Below are 21785 nucleotides of genomic sequence, written 5' to 3'. Positions count from 1 at the left end.
TTGGTGATAAATTTGCAAATATAGTATTTCCTACATAACATTACCATGTATTGAATTGCTTTTTCTGTTGATTTGTTGTAAAACATGATGTATTGGTGTTTAATTTGTAAAATCATAATGTAATTTGATGTTTAATAGGTTTATCCTTAATCCCTCCTTTGCTTATCCAATGTTTTTATTTTTCGGTGATTGGGGTTTTTTTTTGGGGGGGGGGGCAAAATTCTGTTCGCTTACACTTGAAAATTACCTAGGGCCGGCTCTGAGGATGGTTTAGATATTTGGTTTTGTCTAGCAGAGCTCCCCTTGTGTATGCTGAAATGAATTCATCAGAGAAGCAGGGACATCTGTAACACCTCACTGCTGCTTTGCATAGACTGAAAGTTCACCTTAGAACACATTCTTCATACTGTAATTACATGGAAGAGGAAGATTTGTGGTTGTATACAAGTTGTCTGTTATGTAAACCTGCTCACTGGGGAGTTGATAATAAGCATGCTGGGATCCCAGCCTTTCTCTCCAACACATTTTGAAAACCACTGGCAGTCCAATGGTGGTTTCTCAAACTGAGAACAACTATTGTGTGCCTCCCACAACATTTTTTCCCATGTTCCCCTTCTACTCTTGCTCTCTTTGTATGGCTTAGTGTAATACTTGCAGATTTGTTAAATCACCATTTGACATTATGTCCAACTGTCGTTTAAGCTTGGGCAACAATTCTGGTTTTCAAACCATAATGTAAAAGTTCCACCATAATGATATAGTATAGCAAGATACAAAAGAATGTTGTAGCATTTTGGGAATTAATGGAAATACATTTGTAGAATGAGCTTTCAGAGATTTAGTGTACTTCATCAAATGGAGTTAGTATCGAATGTTCTTTTGTGTCTTTCTATGCTTATACAACTAATGTGACTGTGTCTTGGAATCATAAAGCATTGTTGTCTAATAAATCCTAGAAAGTCTTAGGTTAAGATATATGAAATCCAGGAAGCAGGTCACATGAGTACATAGCTGGTTTGAGGTACAAAATAATGGATTAACTGAGCAAAAGACATGAGAAGTCTCTGACTTGCCCCCCCCCCCCTCCTCGTTTCTTCTTTTATTTCAGTTCATAGCCCCCTTCCTACACACATACATACATGGACCAGTACAATTCTACCTAACATCTATACAATATGTGTATTTGACTATGCCCTTTCCTCCTCCCACCCCTCCCATTGTGGGTTGGAAACATTCATATATACGAGTAGTTCCGTTCTTCCTTCAAATTACATTGTTTTTCTATTCTTCCTTCTGGCCTAATATTATTTATAGATTCCCTACAAAGATTCTAACAGATTAAATTATTAAGCCTTCTATAAGCACTTTTCCGTCTTTTTATTTTACACAGTTTAGAAATGACTCCCAGTTCTTGATACAGTTTTTAGTGTTTTTCTTTGTTCATCATTGCTAATTGTCCATTTCTGTTATTTTAAAAACTTTTAACAATCCATTCTTTTTATTGTTGGAGGTGTAGCCACTTTCTGTAGCTCTTTAGTTTTTCTGCTTCCTGTGACAGTACATTTGGTACACAAATGCCAAGCAAAATCATATATAGTGTTCCCTCACTTATTGTGGGGGTTACGTTCCAGGAACCACCCACAATATGTGAAATTCCATGAAGTAGGGGCACTATATTTATTTCAATATTTATAGATTATATTAGTAGTTAGGTGGCCTTTCTCCCCTTTGCAAGCCTTCTTTCTGTGCTTTTTTTTCTCTGGTGCCTGCCAGTTTCCCTTTTGTGCATGCGTCTCCCTCTCATCGGCATCCAGAGTGGCCTGGCTGGACGCCGACAAGAGGGAGGGCACATGCGCAAAACGGAAACTGGCACCTTGTGCGCATGCCACCTCAGGAAAAAAACCGCAAAGCAGTGAGAGAGTGAAAAACAAACCACGAAGTAGGGAGGGAACACTGTACCTTATATACTCATGTATAACTCTAGAACATTTAGTAGAAAATTGACCCAAAAAACCTGAATCAACTTATCCATTGGCCATTGTAAATAGTAGTGTACCTCTTACCAAAAAAACAACAATCTCCTTCTCTGAGAAAAGTGGCAAAAGGCAAGAACTGAGTCCATCCTAGGATAACCTAAAAGAAGCACTGACCCTCTATTCTCTGTTATCCTGTCTGTGGAATTTATGTATTTATTTATTTATTTGCAGTATTTATATTCCGCCTTTCTCACCCCAAAGGGGACTCAGGGCGGATCACATTCTACACACCTAGGACAAACATTCAATGTCCATAAACACATCAAACAGAGACCGAGACAGACAGACGCAGAGGCAATTTAACCTTCTCCTGAGGGGATGTTCGATTCTGGCCACAGGGGAGAGCAGCCGCTTCATCATCCACTCTGACTGCACTTTCTCATTCCAGGTCGTAAATTAGTTAAACTTGCCTCCCCACTTTTTTTTTATAAGTAGTACCTTATTTCCTACTTGATAGATGCAACTATCTTTCGAGTTGCTAGGTCAGCAACGAGCAGGGGCTATTTTTTATTTTTAATTGACGGGTGCTCACCCCGCCACGGGCTGGCCTCAAATTCATGGTCAGAGTGATTTATTGCAGCTGCTCAACAGCCTGCACCACAGCCCGGCCCCTCGACATGTACATCAGGTCGACTTATACATGAATATATATACACTATTATATATGTGGTTAGATCCTGATTAGCAGTTGCAAAAAGAGAAGGGTCCCTTCCATTAATGGTAGATATGGAGTTCAGGGGAGGCTTCCTGATTAGAAAAAGGGTATGGAGGCAATCTTCACCCATTCCTCCATTAAAGCCCAGTGTTCCCTGCTGCCCTCATTCCGTGGTGCCGAGTCTCCTTGTCCTCCAGAATAGCCTTTCAGGAGGAATAGGGGGATGCAGGAGAAAAGAAAAATTCTGGCAGTTGCCTCTTCACTATGTGCAAGTAGAACTTTCCTAAGGACTATTCTGAATCCGCAAAGCTGAAGTATTTTGGCCACATCATGAGGAGACAGGAAAGCTTGGAAAAGATCACGATGCTGGGGAAAATGGAAGGAAAAAGGAAGAGAGGCCGACCAAGGGCAAGATGGATGGACGGTATCCTTGAAGTGACTGGCTTGACCTTGAAGGAACTGAGGGCGGTGACGGCCGACAGGGAGCTCTGGCGTGGACTGGTCCATGAGGGCACGAAGAGTCGGAGACGACTAAATGACTGAGCAGCAGCAGCATTCTGAATCCAGCACTAAGGGATATATATGCCCTTGACCTTGAGAGCTATGCATTTCTTCAGATCCTTTTTGATTCTGAGCCACAGTGGAATTTTACAGCAACAGTGAATTATGTCATGCACAAACCTTCAGCTCAGAGCCTTTTGAGTCAAAACCCATTCCCATGATGGTCACATAAATCAGTCTTAAAAGACTCAATAAATTAGAGTTCCTCCCTTTTCAAAACTGGCCTAAGGAACAGTTGCACACACTTCAAGAGGTGATGGATCAAATGTGAAATTGATGAAAACCCACTACAATATCTGCTTTGCTAATATCAGTTTGCACCTTCTATTTTTCACATAAATTAATAGCTGACTGTCCCCATGTATCAGTCTTGATTTAATAGCAATTGCTGTAGTGAGGCCTCATTACCATAGGTTCATTACTTTTACCCTGATATGCTACACTGCGTTAACTAGTAATTAAAATTAAGCTGCACTTGTCAAGCAAAGAACAAATGTATTATCTTCAGTTCTTGTCATTGTTTGTTTGCTTTCAAATCCAGTAATTTGCAAATGGTCTCATTCAATGTTACAAATTAGGATGCTGCTGCCGTGCTGTGCCTCTAAGCTGAAAATTTGTGTGAAAGCAGAAAGCTACCCAGATGGCACTATCTTTGAGCTATAATTTCTCCCTGTAAATTACAACAAGTGTATGTTTGTTCTCAAAAAGAGGCATAATCTCTTTTGAGGCTTCATTTCTTGGTTGTTTCCCACCTCTTTCTGTTTGTCTTGTTTTAGTAAGCAACTTAGTTAGAGCGAGCGTTGTTTATTAGTTTAAAGGTTGAGCTGTTAATTAACTTGGAATCCATTTGCTCAACAAGGTGGTACAGGTTGAGTATCTATCCCTTATCCAAAATGCTTGGGACCAGAAGTGTTTGGAATTTCAGTTTAAAAAAAAATGGGATACCTGTGTTTGTATACACATACATAATGAGATATCTTGGAGATGGGTCTGAAATTGAAACATGGAATCCATTTATGTTTCATGTACACCTACTATACATAGTCCAAAGATAATTTTATACAATGTTTTATTGATTTTATGCATGTAACACAGTTTCTGTACATCGAATCACCAGAAAACAAGTCAGCCATTCATATGGACAGTTTTGGAATATAAATAAATATAAATAAAATGTTATTTGTATCGCACCACCATCTCCACGAAGGGACTTGGGGCGGTTCACAAAAGCACTCAGTAGTGTGATAACATACAGAATGCAGAAGGTACTTGAACAATAAAACAGAATAATAAAAAATACACACAAAGTTATATAAAACATCTATAAAACCCCTATTGCTTAAAAACTTCAGTAAAATGCAACAGGCTGCGGATGTAAGCAAGCTGTATATAATTTTGGATTGCAAAATTCTAGATAAAGGGTGCTCAACCTATATTTATTGTTACAGTGCAGTCTGGTTTTCTCATCCTTAAACACCATCTCCCAGCATTTACAATGTGGAGAAATATAAGCTCAGTCTATAAAGCAATGCCTTGGTTTATTTGTTAGGTAACTATTGTTTATTGTTGGACTATAAACAGGATTGAGAATCCTGGGACATGCTGGATACATATTCCCAAGGCCATTTTGCAGCCCCTGAAGCACTCCTACCTCGTATTTCACCCACCCCAAACCAAGAGACTAACATTTCTTAGGGACATGTTACTCCCCTAAGAATCCACACTCTGTTTTATGAGAAAATCAATAGTCCTGCTTATAGACACACAAAGGAATTTCCAGTGACTTCTGGTTTCATATATAAGGAGTGATACATTCCCCTGAGGGTTCTAGGCTCTGGAAATTGGACCTGGGCTACAAGAGCTTGTTTTCAATTAAACCATGATTTATTACTATGTTTACACCGAGAAATGTGGCTTGTTCCTGACATTTTCTTTACCTGAGCATTAAGAACTACCAAGGAGGTCTTCCTCTGTGTCCCATACACTGAGTAACAAAACATGAGTAGATAGACCTCTAATCTATCTTAGGTTTTTAAGCGCCAATACAATCCTAAAAATTATGCTGTGGTTACTGTGACATGTTTTATAAATGCTGTATTTATTTTTCTTTTCTTTTCAGGAACCCACACATTGTATTGAACATCGATCTTGCTCCTACAATTCTAGATATTGCTGGCTTAGATATACCTCCCGACATGGATGGGAAATCCATTCTAAAGTTACTGGATTCTGATAGACCAGTCAATAGGTAAGGTAGAAAAAGGCACTCAACAAAAATTCACATTTTCTTCAGAATGCAAAGTATTCTGAGCAATTACAGGTTAATGAGAAAATGAGAAAATAATAGTAAGCCTGTGGGGCATATCTGATCTTTTGGTGTGTTTGGTAGAACAGTCCTATGGCTTGAGTGTTTTGATTACTAATCAGAGTATGTTATGTTTCCCAGTTAACCCCATATTTGATTATATAGGTAACTGAATTTTGGGAAAGTGATTTTTTTTCATAATTTTCATGTCATCAGTTTATCCTGTTCATCATTTATAATAGAGGTTACAAAAAGATAGATCTACTACAGTGGTTCCCAACCTGTGGTCCGTGGACCACCAGTGGTCCTCAAGAACTAAAATATGATCCACGGCCACACCATTACTACTACAAATAATACCATAGCCAAACCAAAAAATCTTTTGTCTTCATTTTAGGGTTATTCTTGGGGTTATTTGGGGTGCTGATTCAGAAAATTGCATTGGATAGATCACATCAGCTCTAGATGATTAAATATGGTTTTCTGTGGGCAAGCAGATGGCAACTACTGGATGGCATATGTTCTTTATCAGAAACTAGAGCTGATGTTGTGTATCCATGCAATTTTCTAAATCAGCACTCCAAATAACCCAACTGAATCCAAAGTTGACCAAAAACTGATTTGTAATCCTTTTGGTACTAATGTTGGAGAGTGGTCCCTGGTCAAAGGTCCCTGGTCAAAGTGGTCCCTGGTCAAAGCAAGGTTGGGAACCACTGATCTACTCGTTGACGTGCAAGTTATTTTCAATAGATTATCAAGAATTTCTTATTCCTTTTTGGTTAAAAAAATAATTCCATCCAGAAGAATTAAACAAATGAAATTAAGAAAACGGAGTTACTGGAAGTGTATTTTTGTGTGGGAGGTCCTTTAGTCAGGTCATGGTAACCTTTGTTCTTTCTGTAGGCTATTTCCTATACATTCTAGAACTTCATGGAAGAATAGAATGAGGAAGTAAATCTGAACTGTAGAATTGATAAAGTTTGATACCACCTTAACTGAAATGGCTCAATGCTATGGAATCTTGCAAGTTGTAGTTTGGTGAGGCAGCAACACTATTTGGCAGAGAAGGCTAAAGACGTTGTAGACTTAAACTCCCTGATTCCATAGCATTGAGCCATAGCACTTAAAGTGGGGTCAAATTTCATTAATTCTTCAGTATAGAGCACTTTAGGATTGTGAATCCAACATCTTATTTAGCAGTGCAGGATAGAGATTGACCATAAATCAGGATGTGAAACGTGGTGGGCAGAGAGTATAAAACCCATGGTTTTCATGGACAAAGAGTAGGTATTATTGTATATCTTCCCTGAGTTAATGATGGTGGAGATATTTCATTCTACCCTCTTTTATTGCAGGTACTCTCTCTCTCTCTCTTTTTCTGAGGGCAGGAGCCTTCAATTAGCAAACTAATGTTGGGAAATTTGAAGCAGGGTTGAGTACCTAGCACTGCAATTATAGGGTAGCAGTATGTCTAGAACAGTGACATCTATGTTTCTCATTCCAATCTGTACACTTCATATACACCTTGCACTAATGAGTGGAAATGAGATCCCAGATCATCTCATGGCAGAGGCCAAATTAGTGATCTCAGACTGTTTTTGGAAAAGGTGCTCTCTTAACTGATCAAAACTTTCTTTCGTAATGTGTGATTTTCTTCTAATGTGTACATTTTATTTATTATATTTTGTGTTGTGTTGGAAAGTAACCATGGGCTTAATTTTCAAGTGTGATTGCTGAAGCATATACGTATCATTGAGAAAATCGTATTGTCAGGGAGAAAATGACTTCATCTTTGAAAATATGTGTTTCCATTAGAGTCTGTTGGAGGCTGACCATGGTGTGCTTTCTATGGGATGAAGTAACTCATTTTTAGTATTCATGTAGTTCATTGAGATTTTCATATTAAGTTTATTTTTCTAGGTTCCATTTGAAAAAGAAGATGAAAGTCTGGAGGGACTCATTCTTGGTGGAGAGAGGGTAAGTGGTTGCTCTTTTTCTAATACTTTTATGTAAGAAAGCTAGGAAGTGGAATTCAAACAATGCTATTTAATGGAGTGTATGGAGCTTTGAAGTGTTACTGTTTCAAACTAAAACTCCCAGAATTCCCCGCCTAGCACAGGATAGGGGATTCTGGATCTTGTAGGTTCCAAAAGTAACATTTCCAATTTTTGGGAGTGTAGCACAGATGGTGTCCCACTCTTTGTGGGGAGTATGGACACCAATCAAGTGAAAAAAACTGGCATGTAAATTACATCTTCATAAATTTGTACACACGTCTTATCTCTTTTTAGTAAACTGTTACACAAAAGAGAGAATGAGAAGACGGATGCACAAGAGGAAAATTTTCTTCCCAAATACCAGCGGGTGAAAGACCTTTGCCAGCGAGCAGAGTATCAGACGGCTTGTGAACAGCTTGGGCAGGTGAGGGATCATACAGTTCCCAAATATATGCGATTTACCAGCATCATGAGATGAGCTAGTGTCAAAAGGGCTTAGTAAATCCCCTTACTTTGTTATATCCCTTACGGTGGGTGTGGGCAGACTGCCACTGAAGAGTTCACCTTCCTTCTGCTCTTCCAGCAGTTTCAGCAAATGTGATGGAGCAGCAAATTTCCCTGGAATTTTGATCAGACAGTAGGAGCAGGTTTTTTTCTTTAGTCTTATTTCCTTCTCAAGCCCAGCCGATTTGTCTTTTATACTTCTTTCTGGAAAATGCTTGTGTATGATACATTTCTAAATGAGAGTGCTGCCATATGTTTTTTAAAGTCTTATATAAAATATACAAGTTCCTAATACTGCTTAGCCATGCTGGCTGGGACTGAGGGAAATTGTCGCCCAAAAACACATCTCAAGAAAGCATCAGGTGGTGGAAGAAAGTGCAGGCTAGTGTTGAATTTTGTTTCATTAGTCCAGTAGTTAAGAGGACATACTTTCTTTCTATGCAATTTGGTGACAGTTTTGCCTTATAGAGGATCACGTATACAAACCCAAGCAATTCCTAATAGATAGCTCTAATCACTGCCATCAAAAGGAAGGCATTTAGTAGCTGCTCTATACTTCCTTCCTTAATGGATTATTTTGAAGCTGTGGCAGGAAATGGGATGGCTACAAATGGAAGACTGTTTTCATCTGGACTGTCATCAAATTCAGTGAATGAGGCAGGTCAATTGCACAATAAAAGCATCCGTAGTCCCAGGATGGTTGCAGTTTTATGTTGTGCTTAATGCCAAGTTTTGCCATATTCCTTTCTCTTTCATTTCTGCAGCAGAAACATATAGAGCTGAGGCTATTATTCATTTCATAGACATCCACAGTATAAAGTGTTTCCCTACTTCCACTAATTTATTCTCATTTCCACTAATTTTTAAAGTCAGCTTTCCATCATTTGTCCATTCTGTTCTCTTTCTTTCTTTTCAAACGATAATAAAATGCTTCTGGTTCTGGCTGTGGAAAGTAAATAAGTGGTCATTACTCTGCACACTGGTAGAGAAGAAATGATAAAACTGCTGTCATTGAAATGTTTGTTGACAAGAAGCAAGAAATTGTTTGGGGCATTTCACCATGAGTATGTTTGGGCACTCTAGCTTGGGATGGAAGTAAGTAACAAAGATTGCTTACAGCAATCAAGTTGATTAGAGTCTTAGGGCTGATTTCCAAACAATGACCCTTCCCTCTATATATCAAGTTCTCTTCTGTCATGCTGTCTAGACAAGAAATGTCTCGATGGGAAGGAAATCTGTCTCAAGACTAAAATAGCTCCTAAGTAGCTCAACTATCATTTTATGAGCAGTATGTGATGTGGTGGTTTGAGTGCTGGAATAGGACCCTAGGGTTTGAATCATTCTTCAGCCATAGAAACTGGCTGGGTGACCTTGGCCTTGTCTCAAGTACCACTCATATATCTCTCTCAAAAAGAAGGAAAAATCACCTCTGAACAAATTTTGGCAAGAAAAAACTCAGAGAGGTTGCTGTAAGTCAGAGTAAACTTGAAGGCTCATAACAAGTTGTCTTAAAGAATGTGTATCATAACATTTTAAATAATCCAGTTACTTGATTATAGTGCTGTTTCGTTATCCTGGGAGAGGTCAAAGGGAGTGCTAGACAGAGGATAGTCAATGGAGGAGATGTGAGGTTGAAGGAGTAAAACTATTTTCCCCTGTTTTCCTGTAATTCCCTCCATCCATGTTGCAGTTGTGGAAACAACCTTCCTGCATGACATGGGAAGGGGGCATAACCAGCAAAAAAAGGGAAAATGGTTTTCCTCCTTCAACCCCTTCCCCATAAAATGGACTGTCCTTCTCTGTCTAGTGCCCCCTCATGGCCTCTGTCCAGATAATGGAATAGTACCTTGATAATCTATGTGAAATTTCAAAACAAAAAAGGAATAGAAGCAGGAAAATCTTCAGATGCTGCATTTATTTTTATAACATGTAAATCCTTAAGTGTTTGCATCCCTCCTCTGTAAGACACTCATAGCAGACCATATGGAATTTCTGCATGCAGTCGTGGCAGTGGCATCTCTCACCTAGGTGCAAATGGAGGCCTAACCACATGTTACATTAATTGTGTTGTGTGTTCTTTTTGGCCGAATGTTTCTTCTGCAGAAACCCTCTTGTGTTGACATAATGGTTAAAAGAGAAGGGACTTTAAAATGCAGCTGGGGTGGGAATTTTAAGATGGAAGCAGTATTAAATATGTGTAACTGTCCTGATCAACATGCGTGCTTATTTGAGAGCCAACAAATTTAAGAGAAGAAGCTGTACATTATCCTATCAACATGCCATGTTGATTGGCCCTTTTGCAAATGCAGCATTATTCTGGAATTCAGCATATCCCTCTTTTTTTCTCCCTACTCAGCCCATCCCTTGTGTTTCTTGAAGACTGGCTTTGAAGGGTATGCCAAATTTCTGGAACAGGTTTTGGGGGTGCACAAGGGAAGTGGAGCTACGTCCCATTTGCATTGTTGAATATTCTGATCTCACTTCATCCCGTCATTTTTGCCTTTGGCATTCTTTATTAAAAGTTATGAAGATTTTCATAACTGAGTTTAAATATGACTACTGTCAAAAGCTTCCAAGCCCAGTTACTAGCAGGGAGTTAACTAACAATCCCAGTTCAAGCTATTTGTCCAAACGAGAAGCAAACAATAACAGGATAACACAACAGAAAAGCCAAATGTTCCTTCCAGGGTTGAAAGCCAAATACAAGAGAGTCCCAGATTCCAAGGTTAAATCAACATCCAAAACCAAAGTCCAAGGGTAATTCCAGAGTCCAGGAATACAAGATACCAAGAGTCTGAGGTCATAGCTCCAAACACTGACGAGGTGCCACTCTTGAGCTCTTTAAATGCTAAATACCCAATTGCTGGTTCATTTCTCAGCTAATCTGGAGGATTTGTGAAGCCCAGCCTTCTTTCTTTGCAATCCATGAAAGTTGGAACACTTAACTCTTCCTCTCTCTGGTTGCTCAGAGGAGCTTGCTTGCATTTGCTATGCAGGCTGAGAAGGGGTAGCTATTTCCATGAGTTCTCCTTCTGAGCTTGGCTGAGGAAGCTGCTGGGCTCCTCAACCAGCATCTCCTCATCCTCGCTATCCACGACAGATACTATATTAGTAAGGGGTGCAGACTTCTGAATATTCTGCACCACACCATCTTAACCCACCATTCAAGCATTTGGAAATCATATAAGGTGTGTAACTGATGTATAACCGCCAACAAAGATTTTAAGGCTCGGGTGAGAAATTTTTGGTCTTCCTAATATTTTTGGCTTCAGCTCTCACACATTTCTAACCACCAACTGTTTAGAATGTGGTTGGTGGAGAATAAAGAGAGCTAAATCTTCCTCACTCCCAATTTAAGGAATCTGTTATAAAGTATTGAATAACTTTTGAATTCTCCCTGCAAGCGTCGTCTTCTTAAAATATCTAATTAAAGATTGAATTCTAAAGTTTCAGGATCACACAACTCTGACTGAACCTTTTCTTTGAAGCTATACTTTAATTTGCCCTTGAAAAATCCCTGACGTTCACCATGTATCTTTCTGAGAATTGCCTAAAGCTGTGTGTGGATTTAGACAATTACTTTTCTCACTACAAATTGGTGTTTTACAAGGTCTTGAGCATGTTCTGAGAAGTTTAAAGAGAACATTTTTAAAGTTTAGTGAATAGAATCAAAATTTCTCTTGAGGATAAGGACTTACTTGGAGTACACTGTTTCTTGATCTGCCCTCCTCAAATGCATTATTCACAGCACGGTGGAGATTTGCTTTTTGATGTGTGTGTATATATGTGTGTGTGTTTGTTGGAAGACACATAAAAAGACTTGTGACATTAGTGCATGCATCCTCTACTTTTCCAGGTGCAGAAAATATTATCCCTAGTGGTAAACATATAAAATAATGAATGTTCACAGAGAGAAAGAGAGAGAGACACACAATACATAGGAGCCTGCACTGTGGTGGGACATAACGATCCATTAAACATGGCTGGGTTTCCCCAACTGCATGTGTGTGCAATCTGCCTTTTTGTTATTGAAATGCCTCCTACAGTTAGTGACAATTGGAAGCACCCAGGGAATATCCTGCTGCATTTCTACATTGGGGCAAAAAAAGGAGAGTCCGGGAGGATCCTTTCATAGATCTGAGAGACCAAATGCAACCTGGTGACCCATTCTCAGCCCTCAGAAACTATAACCCTGGTGGAGAGTTTTGATAGCAGAATGGCAGGTTGCATCTCATTGGGGTTTTTCATGGAGGAGCTACTGAAAGTGTCCTTCTGCTACAACCCAGACACATACAGATATAATTCTGTGTGTGTCACCAACAGGATTCAAGCTACAAGGTGGAAATGTAAGGCAGCTAGCCATTGAATGCAAGAAATAAATTCTGAGAATTCTATCTTTATTGTGATAATTTATAATCATAACTGGAATATATACCAATGATTTATCACAAGTTTTATGAATGTTTCCTGCTTATAACTCATACTTTAGTGAATAGGTTCAATTATAAATTTCCCATGATACTCTTGATGGCCATTGCAGTCAGGGTTCATTGTTTGTTTTTACTAAAAAAAATACCATCAAATATGATCAATTTTTTTTTGCAATGCTAACAGAACTTAGAGATAGTTAAATGCTTTAAATATTTTGATCAGAATGTAATACAATCTCTACATAATCTTCTAGAGGTTATTCTGCAAATTACCATTAATTACTTGGTTGATTAGATCAGTACACTAGGGATGGAATATGAATTTATCAGTTTCCAGACTAGGCTTGAATTTGGTTCTTCTGACCCCTCAAGAAACATAGACAGAAATTAAAATTACATGTCAAAAGTTCCCATGAATTGCGGAAACATTTTTGTTCCCAGTGAGAATGGCCAAGATTTTGAAAATGTTACACACCTTAATAACAGTTCCTAATTAGTTTTGTTATCATGAGGGCAAAATCTAATTCAATTTATATTCCACTCCCATTCATTTGTTCGGTCATGGTGTGAAACTTTTAAATGATTGAAACTAAAAGCCCTTAAAATGAACATAACTACACATAATGTAGGGAAATGCTAAAGAATGCTCACATTTTCGTACAGTGGCACTTATTTCCCATGCCAGTAAGGTAATGCTCAAGATCCTGCAAGGTAGACTCCAGCAATACATGGAGAAAATGTGGAGACAGAGACTGCAGCCAGAAAATTAGAAGATGAAAGGTTCCTAAATATCTTACACTTTTGATTCCACATTGTGGAGACCAAGGTTGGAATCCCCATTCTCCCATGGAAAGTACTTGAGTGACCTTCAGCAACCCACACACACTCAGCCTTAGAGGAAGGCAGTGGAAAACCCTCTGATCAAATCTGCTCAAGAAAACTCTGATTGGTTCACCTTAAAATCAGAAATAACTTGAAGGCACACAACTATTATTTAAATCCCCCCTCAATTTCTTCTTTCATATTAAAAAGAAAGCATTTAAATTTTCCAGGGAGCTCTAAGATCTTGAAATACCACTAAAGCTAGATCAACCCCTCCAGGTGTTTTGGACTCCAATTCCCACAGCAGTAGGCTGTTAGGAATTGTGGGAGTTAAAGTCCAAAACACCTGGAGGATCAAAGTTTGCCCATGCCTGAGCTAGATGTTTGGTGATTATCATGGGTTATCCAATTCTATGTGCACTTGTGAAAAGGCTGTACATAATCTTCCTCCTCCTGATATCCTCCCCATTTGATCTGGAAACTTGTTCCTAGACTCCAAGTGGACAAAAAGGAACCATGGGATAGTACTTTGTTTCAGACGCAAATACAGAACTAAGCATTCTGTGTTGTGTTGAATGTCTATTTCTGTCCAGCACAATGATTTAGTGGAGGGAGGGGGTTTAACTGCCCGAGTGGAAAGGAAGCAACTGTTACCATGTTTCTAGAGATAATAAAGCAAACCCCCTTGAACAATGTAAATTAACCTCCCACTGGAGAAATCTGAGACATTTCGTCTAAGAGTAATTACATCAGACCTGTCCTTTTGTGTGTTTGTGTGTGTGTTTCTTGGGGAATAGGAAAGAAATGGACAGATTCCTTTTCTGCTCAAAGAATGTTATTATATATAATTATTTTGACTAGTCTAAATCCATGGGGAGGAGTTTTTCCACTGCCTCAGTTCAACGAGCTAGAGTTGCACCTTTTCTACAATTAGCATTATTGCTTTTCTTATAAAATAATACTTTTATAACCAACTGAGTAATAACTGGTTGCTTGGATTATTGTAATCTCTAGAAGTTATTTTCCTGTGTCCCTTTTTTTTTAAAAAAAAATAGTGCTCTAAGATTACAACTGTGTGTCATCAGGTAACTAAAACACGCAAGTTAGAAAATCAGAAAATCCTTCCAGGAAGGTCACAGCTCTTTCTCCCCTACCAGAGCCCCAAGTAATGAGTTTTGAGTTAGCATCTATAATTGCTGCAGTTGTAAGAAAGCTCCGAAGGGCAATAATGCAAAGCTGCTTGGTGTGGCAGAAAGACTTGGAAGGAGGTCAAGACTTTGCAAAAGGAACATAGAATCTGGGAATGTGTGTCGGGGATTGTTATGCGAATGTGAAAGGGCTCATGCTAAGGAAACAAGGTGGCTTAATTGTGGGGGAGCATAAAGGAAGAACACCGCTTCTTGCTAATGTGTTCTGAAATTGATGATTTATTGAAACATTGGGTAAAGCTCGGGTAACGCTCGGCTCGGGCAGTGGCGCAGGCTGGAGAGCAGCTGCAATGAATCACTGCAATGAATCACTCAGACCAGTAGGTCATGAGTTCGAGGCCCGCTCGGAGCCATGTTTGTCTTGTCTTTGTTCTATGTTAAAAGGCATTGAATGTTTGCCTATATGTGTAATGTGATCCGCCCTGAGTCCCCTTCAGGGTGAGAAGGGCGGAATATAAATGCTATAAATAAATAAATAAATAAATAAAGCAAACATGAATAGTCACATTTTTAAATGTGAGTTTTTATGCACAATATGTTGTTTGTTTGTTTATTTGTTAATTGCTGTCAAGTCAGTTTTGACATAACAGCAACCCTTTAAATGAGAGACTTCCAAAATGTTATTAATAGCCTAGCCACGGTCTTACAAAGTCATTCGTGAAATACTAAATCACAAACACATAGGTTATCTTTTGATACAAAAATAATTTCCAGACATTTGATTTAATTTATAGCAAACCACAATATACATGATCTGAAGCATATAAAGAATAAGATGCATTTAATGAAAATATACTGTTCATGTCATTATAAACAAAATTTGATCAAACTGATGCTCACTTTGTCATAATGTTTTCTACAATACAAAACAAAAAACCACCATATCCTTCCAAGAAATAGAATAAGTTGCTCCAATACACCATTGATGTTTAATATCCAGGGTCTTCCCTTGTTAGATATATTTGCACAGAAACTCCAACTGCACCATCATTATCATTATTATTATTTTACATAATTCTAATGATAGTTGCCATCAGCAGAATAAAAATTAAATGCTATTTGAGAATACATTGTTTCCAGATATACAACATGACAGCACTTAGATCACTGGTGTCAGAAATTACATAAATAATATTTGCCATGAAACAGATTCATTGAGAATATTAACAACAGTCACAATTCTCTGCTGGACTCTTAACATTATTTACATTATTGTGCTACATGTGCTGATACTTAAATCACCGTGGTATTGAGTAGAGGTTCAGAACCTAATGTACATTTACGAAAAAGCAAAATTGCATACAGCGAATACAATTGACATAAGAAGAAAGCGTTAATCTTGAAGAGAAGTCAAGATGCTGGTGTAGGATTTTAGAGTTGGATTGACAATGTCAGAATCTAACCAAAGACCCTTCCAGTGTAGCATTCTGTTTCCAGTTTTTATTGTGTACATTGTGGGAGGCCATATATTTCTCTAAAATAATAGATGTGCCACAACAGTTTATTGTCTTTTTTTAACTTATACTCAGTCCAAGATATCACTGTCAGAACAGAATACAGAGAACAGTACTATTTCCAATTGGCCAAGGAATCAGACAAGATTGTATTTTACCACTGTTATTTTCTCAATCTGTGTGCAAACCGTATGTGGAAAACTAGATTAGATTCAGAGGAAGGAGGTATAAAAATTAGAGGAAGGAACATCAACATTTTAAGATATGCAAATGACACTATGTTAATAGCAGAAAATGGAGAAGACTTGTACAGACTACTGAAGAAAATTGGGGACCAATGTGTAAAAGCAGACTTACAGTTAAATATTAGAAAGGCAGAAAAGACCACAAATTATTTACTTTACTAAAGTTATGTGAAATAAAATATATAAAGATTTCCTATTAATCCTATATCAAAATAAAGACTGCAGTCAATAGATCGGAAGACAACTACAACTTGAAAGGATAGCTATGAAGGAATTAGATAAAACCCTCTCAAGTGTAAAATAGTTAATTTTTGTATACCTTCAAGTTGTGTCCAAGGTTGGACTGTGAAGAAAGCTGACAATAAAAACCTCCAGCACCACCATTCTGGTTAGATGTTTTATATAGTTTCAGTTCTATGGATAGCATGGACTGCCCCCTCCCCTGCAAAATCCACAAATAAATGGGTATGTAGCAGGGTAGCACAGGCCATCATAGGTGCTCCAACTTGCTTAAATGCAGAGGTGCTCTTAGGTGGCTAGTTGCCTGGCAATGCCTCAGGCCCCAGGTGCTGCTGCTGAATGAAAGATAAAAGGGGAATATTAAAAGCTTCAGAGGCAGCTGAAACTCTAGGAACCAGAAGTGGAGCAGCAAGGCTTCTGCAACAGAAGAGGAGGATTATTTTAATACAGATTGAATTCCAGGTGGGGAAATTGAGAGAGGGTTGGGTATCCAGCAGCTGGAAAGAGCCCACCATCAATAGCCACCCTTCTATCAATAACTGAGGCGAGACCCTTCAGGAAAGAGACAATTTGCTCCAGAGCCATGATGGCTAAATAAGATCTAAGACAATGATTCCCAAACTGCGGTCATCTAGGTGTTTTGGACCTTGACTCCCATTTTGCCAATGGACAGAGATTCTGAAGCACCTGAATGACTAGAGTTTGGAAATCATGGTTATGTTAGAAGCCAGCACTGCTATACCAAAGCTCACTATTGGCTGTGACTAGTCTTGGCTGTCACTAGTCTTGTGCCACCTCTGAACCTGGCTTCAATGGGAATTCTTCTCAGAGGTCACCTCCAGCCAAGATCTTTGTGGTCATGGTAAACTGTCCCTAGCTGAAGCCCTTGGTCACAGGACCTGAAAATCTAAAGATGATCCTAAGGGATTAGATCTGCTGCACCTTACCACCTTGGGACTTCAGATGCTGTGACCATTGACCTGTCTGAGAGGCCTGAGCCAGACTCAGTTTACTGTGGATCAGGGACCAAGGACATCAGGAACAATGGTGGGACCAGAAGGTTGCATTGACTTACCATATCTCAGATGTAGTTGTCTAATATTCAATGGTCCACTTGTGTGGAGAGTTCATATTGTAACTCAAGAAATTTCTGAAATTGAATAGCCTCTGAAAAAGTCCAATTTGTGGAAAGGCAGAGAAACCTCAGAATTTTTAAGGAATATACTTTTTGGTCCATTGCATAATAGATGGAGCCTGATATCTTTTTATTCTTTCACAGTGGACCCTTCCACACAGCCATATAACACAGAATATGAAGGCAAATAATCCATAATAACTGTTTTGAACTGGATTATCTGAGTTCACACTGCCATATAATCCAGTTCAATGTGGATTTTATACAGCTGTGTGGAAGTGGCCTGTGAATATGTGCTTTCCAATTCTCTGTATTGCCCTTATCATGGGGTGAATCCTAGATATGGCATACTAACACGAACAGAGGGCTTTGGAGTTCAGGGCCGGGATCCTGTGTAGCTTTATCTCCCTTAGTACCCTGTTCCACAGGATCTGAGAACAGCAAGTCAAGCCTGAATTCTCCCTCACCAAGATGACTAAACAGCGTACTGTACTTCGGACATACTGTAACATAGCATGACTCATTAGAAAATATGGCATAGCTTATTTATTTTATTTGGTGGCGAAGTGTGTTAAAGCACTAAGCTGCTGAACTTGCAGACCAAAAGGTCCCAGGTTCAAACCCCGGGAGCGGCGGGAGCGGCCGCTGTTAGCTCCAGCTTCTGCCAACCTAGCAGTTCGAAAACATGCCATTGTGAGTAGATCAATAGGTACCGCTCCGGCGGGAAGGTAACGACGCTCCATGCAGTCATGCTGGCCACATGACCTTGGAGGAGTCTACGGACAACGCCGGCTCTTCGGCTTAGAAATTGAGATGAGCACCAACCCCCAGAGTCAGACATGACTGGACTTAATATCAGGGGAAACCTTTACTTTTTACTTTATTTATATCTTGCCTCCCAGTCCCCAAGAGATCCACCTTCCAGTTTGGCAGCAGGGGAATAAAGAAGACCATGTTACAGGAAGGCAGCCATGAATTTGCAAGACCCGAGTAGGCCAATTACTAATACTATCTTGAAGAGTTTTCATGCATAGCATTATCATAGGTCAAAGACAACTGAATGGCAGTTCACAACAAAGTAGTCATTCATAGCCTCCTTCGTGAATCTGTCTAATCAGTACAGATACAGTTTAGAAGTCATCACTGCACTTTGTGAAAATAAATTCTATGTAAACCTATGTACTATATGATTATCTGCTTCCTTTTATACTTCTTGGTTGTGTGCACTTGCAGTTGAGTGATCGTTGCAGGTACTGTCTGGGAAGTTAGTCTGAATGGCCCATTGGCTGCATTTGTCAGAATGTACGTGTGACTGTGTGTGTGTGTGTGTGTGAGAGAGAGAGAGAGAGAGAGAGAGAGAGAGAGAGAGAGAATGCACTGCAAGTAGTAGTCGTTTTTAATCAGTAGAGTAAACTGATTGATGTGACCCCTTTTAAGAGCTCCCGCTACCTGGCATTTCCCTTTGCCCTTGTCAAGACCTGATTGACTGCTTCATTCTTAAGTTATGCCCTGCTGGCTGCTGAATATGTCAGAGAGAAAGTATAGGCCTTTGTGGTGCTGCTAAAACAGCCCTTGCTAGCTTCGTGATTATCTTGTATTCGATAAAAAGTGTGATGCTAACCAGCCAAATGAAATTAAACAAAACACTGAGTTCTCCAATTTAGATAATAAATGGGAGGAACACTGGGTTCTCAAGTTCTTTCTGTCAGAATATGAGAGCTTCTTGAAGAAGAGCTGTAGCTATTTTGCATGTATTAATTGGCAGTTTCCATGCTGCATTTGTAAGAGACATGTGGCATGTATTCTATACCTGTCAGTATTCTTTTTCTGAAAAAATATCAAGCAGGGAAATCTGGGGGAAAGAAGTCTGTTTGCACGAGCAATGAGAAAACAATACCGTTAGAAAGAATGAGTTCAAGCTTCTTTCTGATTGTATTATCAAAGTTCTTTCTGGCCATGAGTGCTAACAACTTGCCCCTTTTTAGATAAAAGGAAAGAAAGAAGATGGAAAGCCTATGGATTTTAATGAAAGCAGAGATTTGGAAGATTATATAGAGTCATTATAGATTAGACAGAGTCTTGGAAAATAGATCTTAACCATGTCTGTTAGCTGGGATAACTGAATGGAGTATTCATTGAATAATACCACTTGCCAGAGAGCAGTGGGGGATATGTCTAGAAGCCTACCTTTTTTGATTACAGACCCCCTGATTTCTCCAGCTGGGAGTTGTAGATCAAACTAACTTCCATAAGCTCAGGGAAGCTACTGATTGATTGCTGAAGCACAAAGGATGATGTAATAGATGCCCCTTCCCTTTGATCCAGCAGGATGGTTCTTTAGTTCTTATAGAAACTAGATAAGCTATAAAGAGCTGCTTAACGTTTTCTGCACAGTAACTATGACTTTTTCTGCCTCTCCTTTCTTAGTAGTTCTGCTGAAGCCCGGGAGACTCACTAGAGCAGTGTCTAGTCCAGTGCAAGTTGGGAATAGCAATAGTCATCGTCCTTTTAGTGTAGATGCTCTTTGATTGTATGCACCAGACTCTTTAAATCTTCCTTTAAATGTCCTGTGTGTCATTTGTGAAAAATAAGCTATGAGTCCTTGTGAGTTTCAAAGCAGCATGAATACATCCAAATGAATCCTTTTTTACACACTGCTTACATATAGCAGAGTAATGTTAAAGACACACCTGCATGTGGTAATACATCTGCCTGGAATCCATTGGGGACCCATTGCTGAGTCCCCTCGGGGAGATAGGGTGAAATACAAATAAAGTTTTATTATTATTATTGCTGATTCCTAGACTGTGTTGACTCACTCTTTGATCCTTCGTTGCTCCTTTTTCATCTGCTCTTTCTCAGCAAGCAAAGAGAAAAATTAAAAGGAGCAGTAGTCTCAGCACTCTTTACCCTGCTTCCTCTAAGACAGAGTTTTCCTAACTTTTCATGTTGGTGCCATGCTTTTTAGACGCGCATCCTTTCGTGACATGGCAATTCAGTTTTACTAGCAAACCAGAGATTAAAGCAACCCCTTATGAGAGCCTCCGGTGGCACAGTGGGCAATTTCATTTATCCTTTTCTGAAAAAAATATGTCCTCCTTAAGCATTTTCTAGCTCATCTAACACAGCTTTATGGTATTGCTGGGCCAAAAGTCCTTCATTTCAATAGAGTTTGCCATTGCTAAACCCTGGAATGTATCCCCTGCAAATATAGGTCATACTATATAATCCCCATACCCCTATTTTATATCTGTCATGTAATTGTATGGAAAATACATATCACTTTTTATTTAGAATAACATATATTTGATAAAAAGAAAACACAGAGTACATTTGCACTGTGCAAATGTAGTTTCGTGAGAACTGATGTGCACAGTTGATTGTTTTAATTCCCATTGCTCATCTCTGTTCCGCTATTGGTAAAATACTGACTGACCCAGTAAAAGGCAAAGAGGCAGAGGAGAACTTTCCCATAGGGGAGGTGCTTATTCATTACCTCTCTTCTCATCCCTGGTTTAAAATAGTTGGCATGTTGCTTCCTGTACACAAACTGCAGGGAAATGGAAAGCATTCTGTATACAGAAGAGTTTAGCTGTGATGGAAGAAGCCAGTCTTTCTTATATTTCCTACTATTCAAGTTCTTCATAAGTACTACTGCAGTAAAGTGGTGAGGCACTTTCATCCTGGAAAGCAAATTAAAAAAGAAAATTATAAATCTGCTGTGTGAAAATGACCTCTCAAAATATAATACCCAGTTTGTGGGCAAAAAAGGACGGGGAACATTTACACAAATATTTGTCATGGATAGGGCTTACCATTAATGCTGGTAAAAGTGCATCTTCCTTTTTCCTTACAAATTTTTGTCCATGTTTTCTTACTAACACTATACATGGGAAGGAATTCCTGGTATATTGTTAGATTTAAATACATAACCTATTAGGATATGATACCAATATGGTTTGATATTGGAGCAGAATAGCGAAAAACAGAAGACTGGGGTTTTTTGAGCAGAGGTAAAGAAAACAAATAACCAGCCTCCCTTTCCCTTTCAAAGAGTCATGCACATAAAATAAACACCAGAGACAACAAAATCAAAATAGTAAAAGTATATACTCAGATGTATGAGGTAAATCATACAGGTAAAATCATCTTAGTTCCAAATATAGTTCAGAATACAGCAAAGCATATCAAAG

The 21785-nt window shown here is 38.9% G+C and overlaps 1 protein-coding gene across 3 annotated transcripts in view; it reads left to right on the top strand.

Moving 5' to 3' along the window:
- sulf2 (sulfatase 2) overlaps nt 1–21785 on the top strand; it is a 364375-nt gene that overhangs the window by 316041 nt on the left and 26549 nt on the right. For all 3 annotated transcript variants that reach the window (XM_008110106.3, XM_008110107.3, XM_003220618.4), the window contains 3 exons: nt 5372–5500; nt 7478–7534; nt 7849–7978. In XM_008110106.3, coding sequence (XP_008108313.2) covers nt 5372–5500; nt 7478–7534; nt 7849–7978 — 316 coding nt within the window. The remainder of the gene's footprint in view (nt 1–5371; nt 5501–7477; nt 7535–7848; nt 7979–21785) is intronic.

The sequence above is a fragment of the Anolis carolinensis genome, chromosome 4, assembly GCF_035594765.1.
Source record: "Anolis carolinensis isolate JA03-04 chromosome 4, rAnoCar3.1.pri, whole genome shotgun sequence".
Taxonomy (NCBI): Eukaryota; Metazoa; Chordata; class Lepidosauria; order Squamata; family Dactyloidae; genus Anolis; species Anolis carolinensis.
This window is presented reverse-complemented; position numbering and strand designations above follow the sequence as displayed.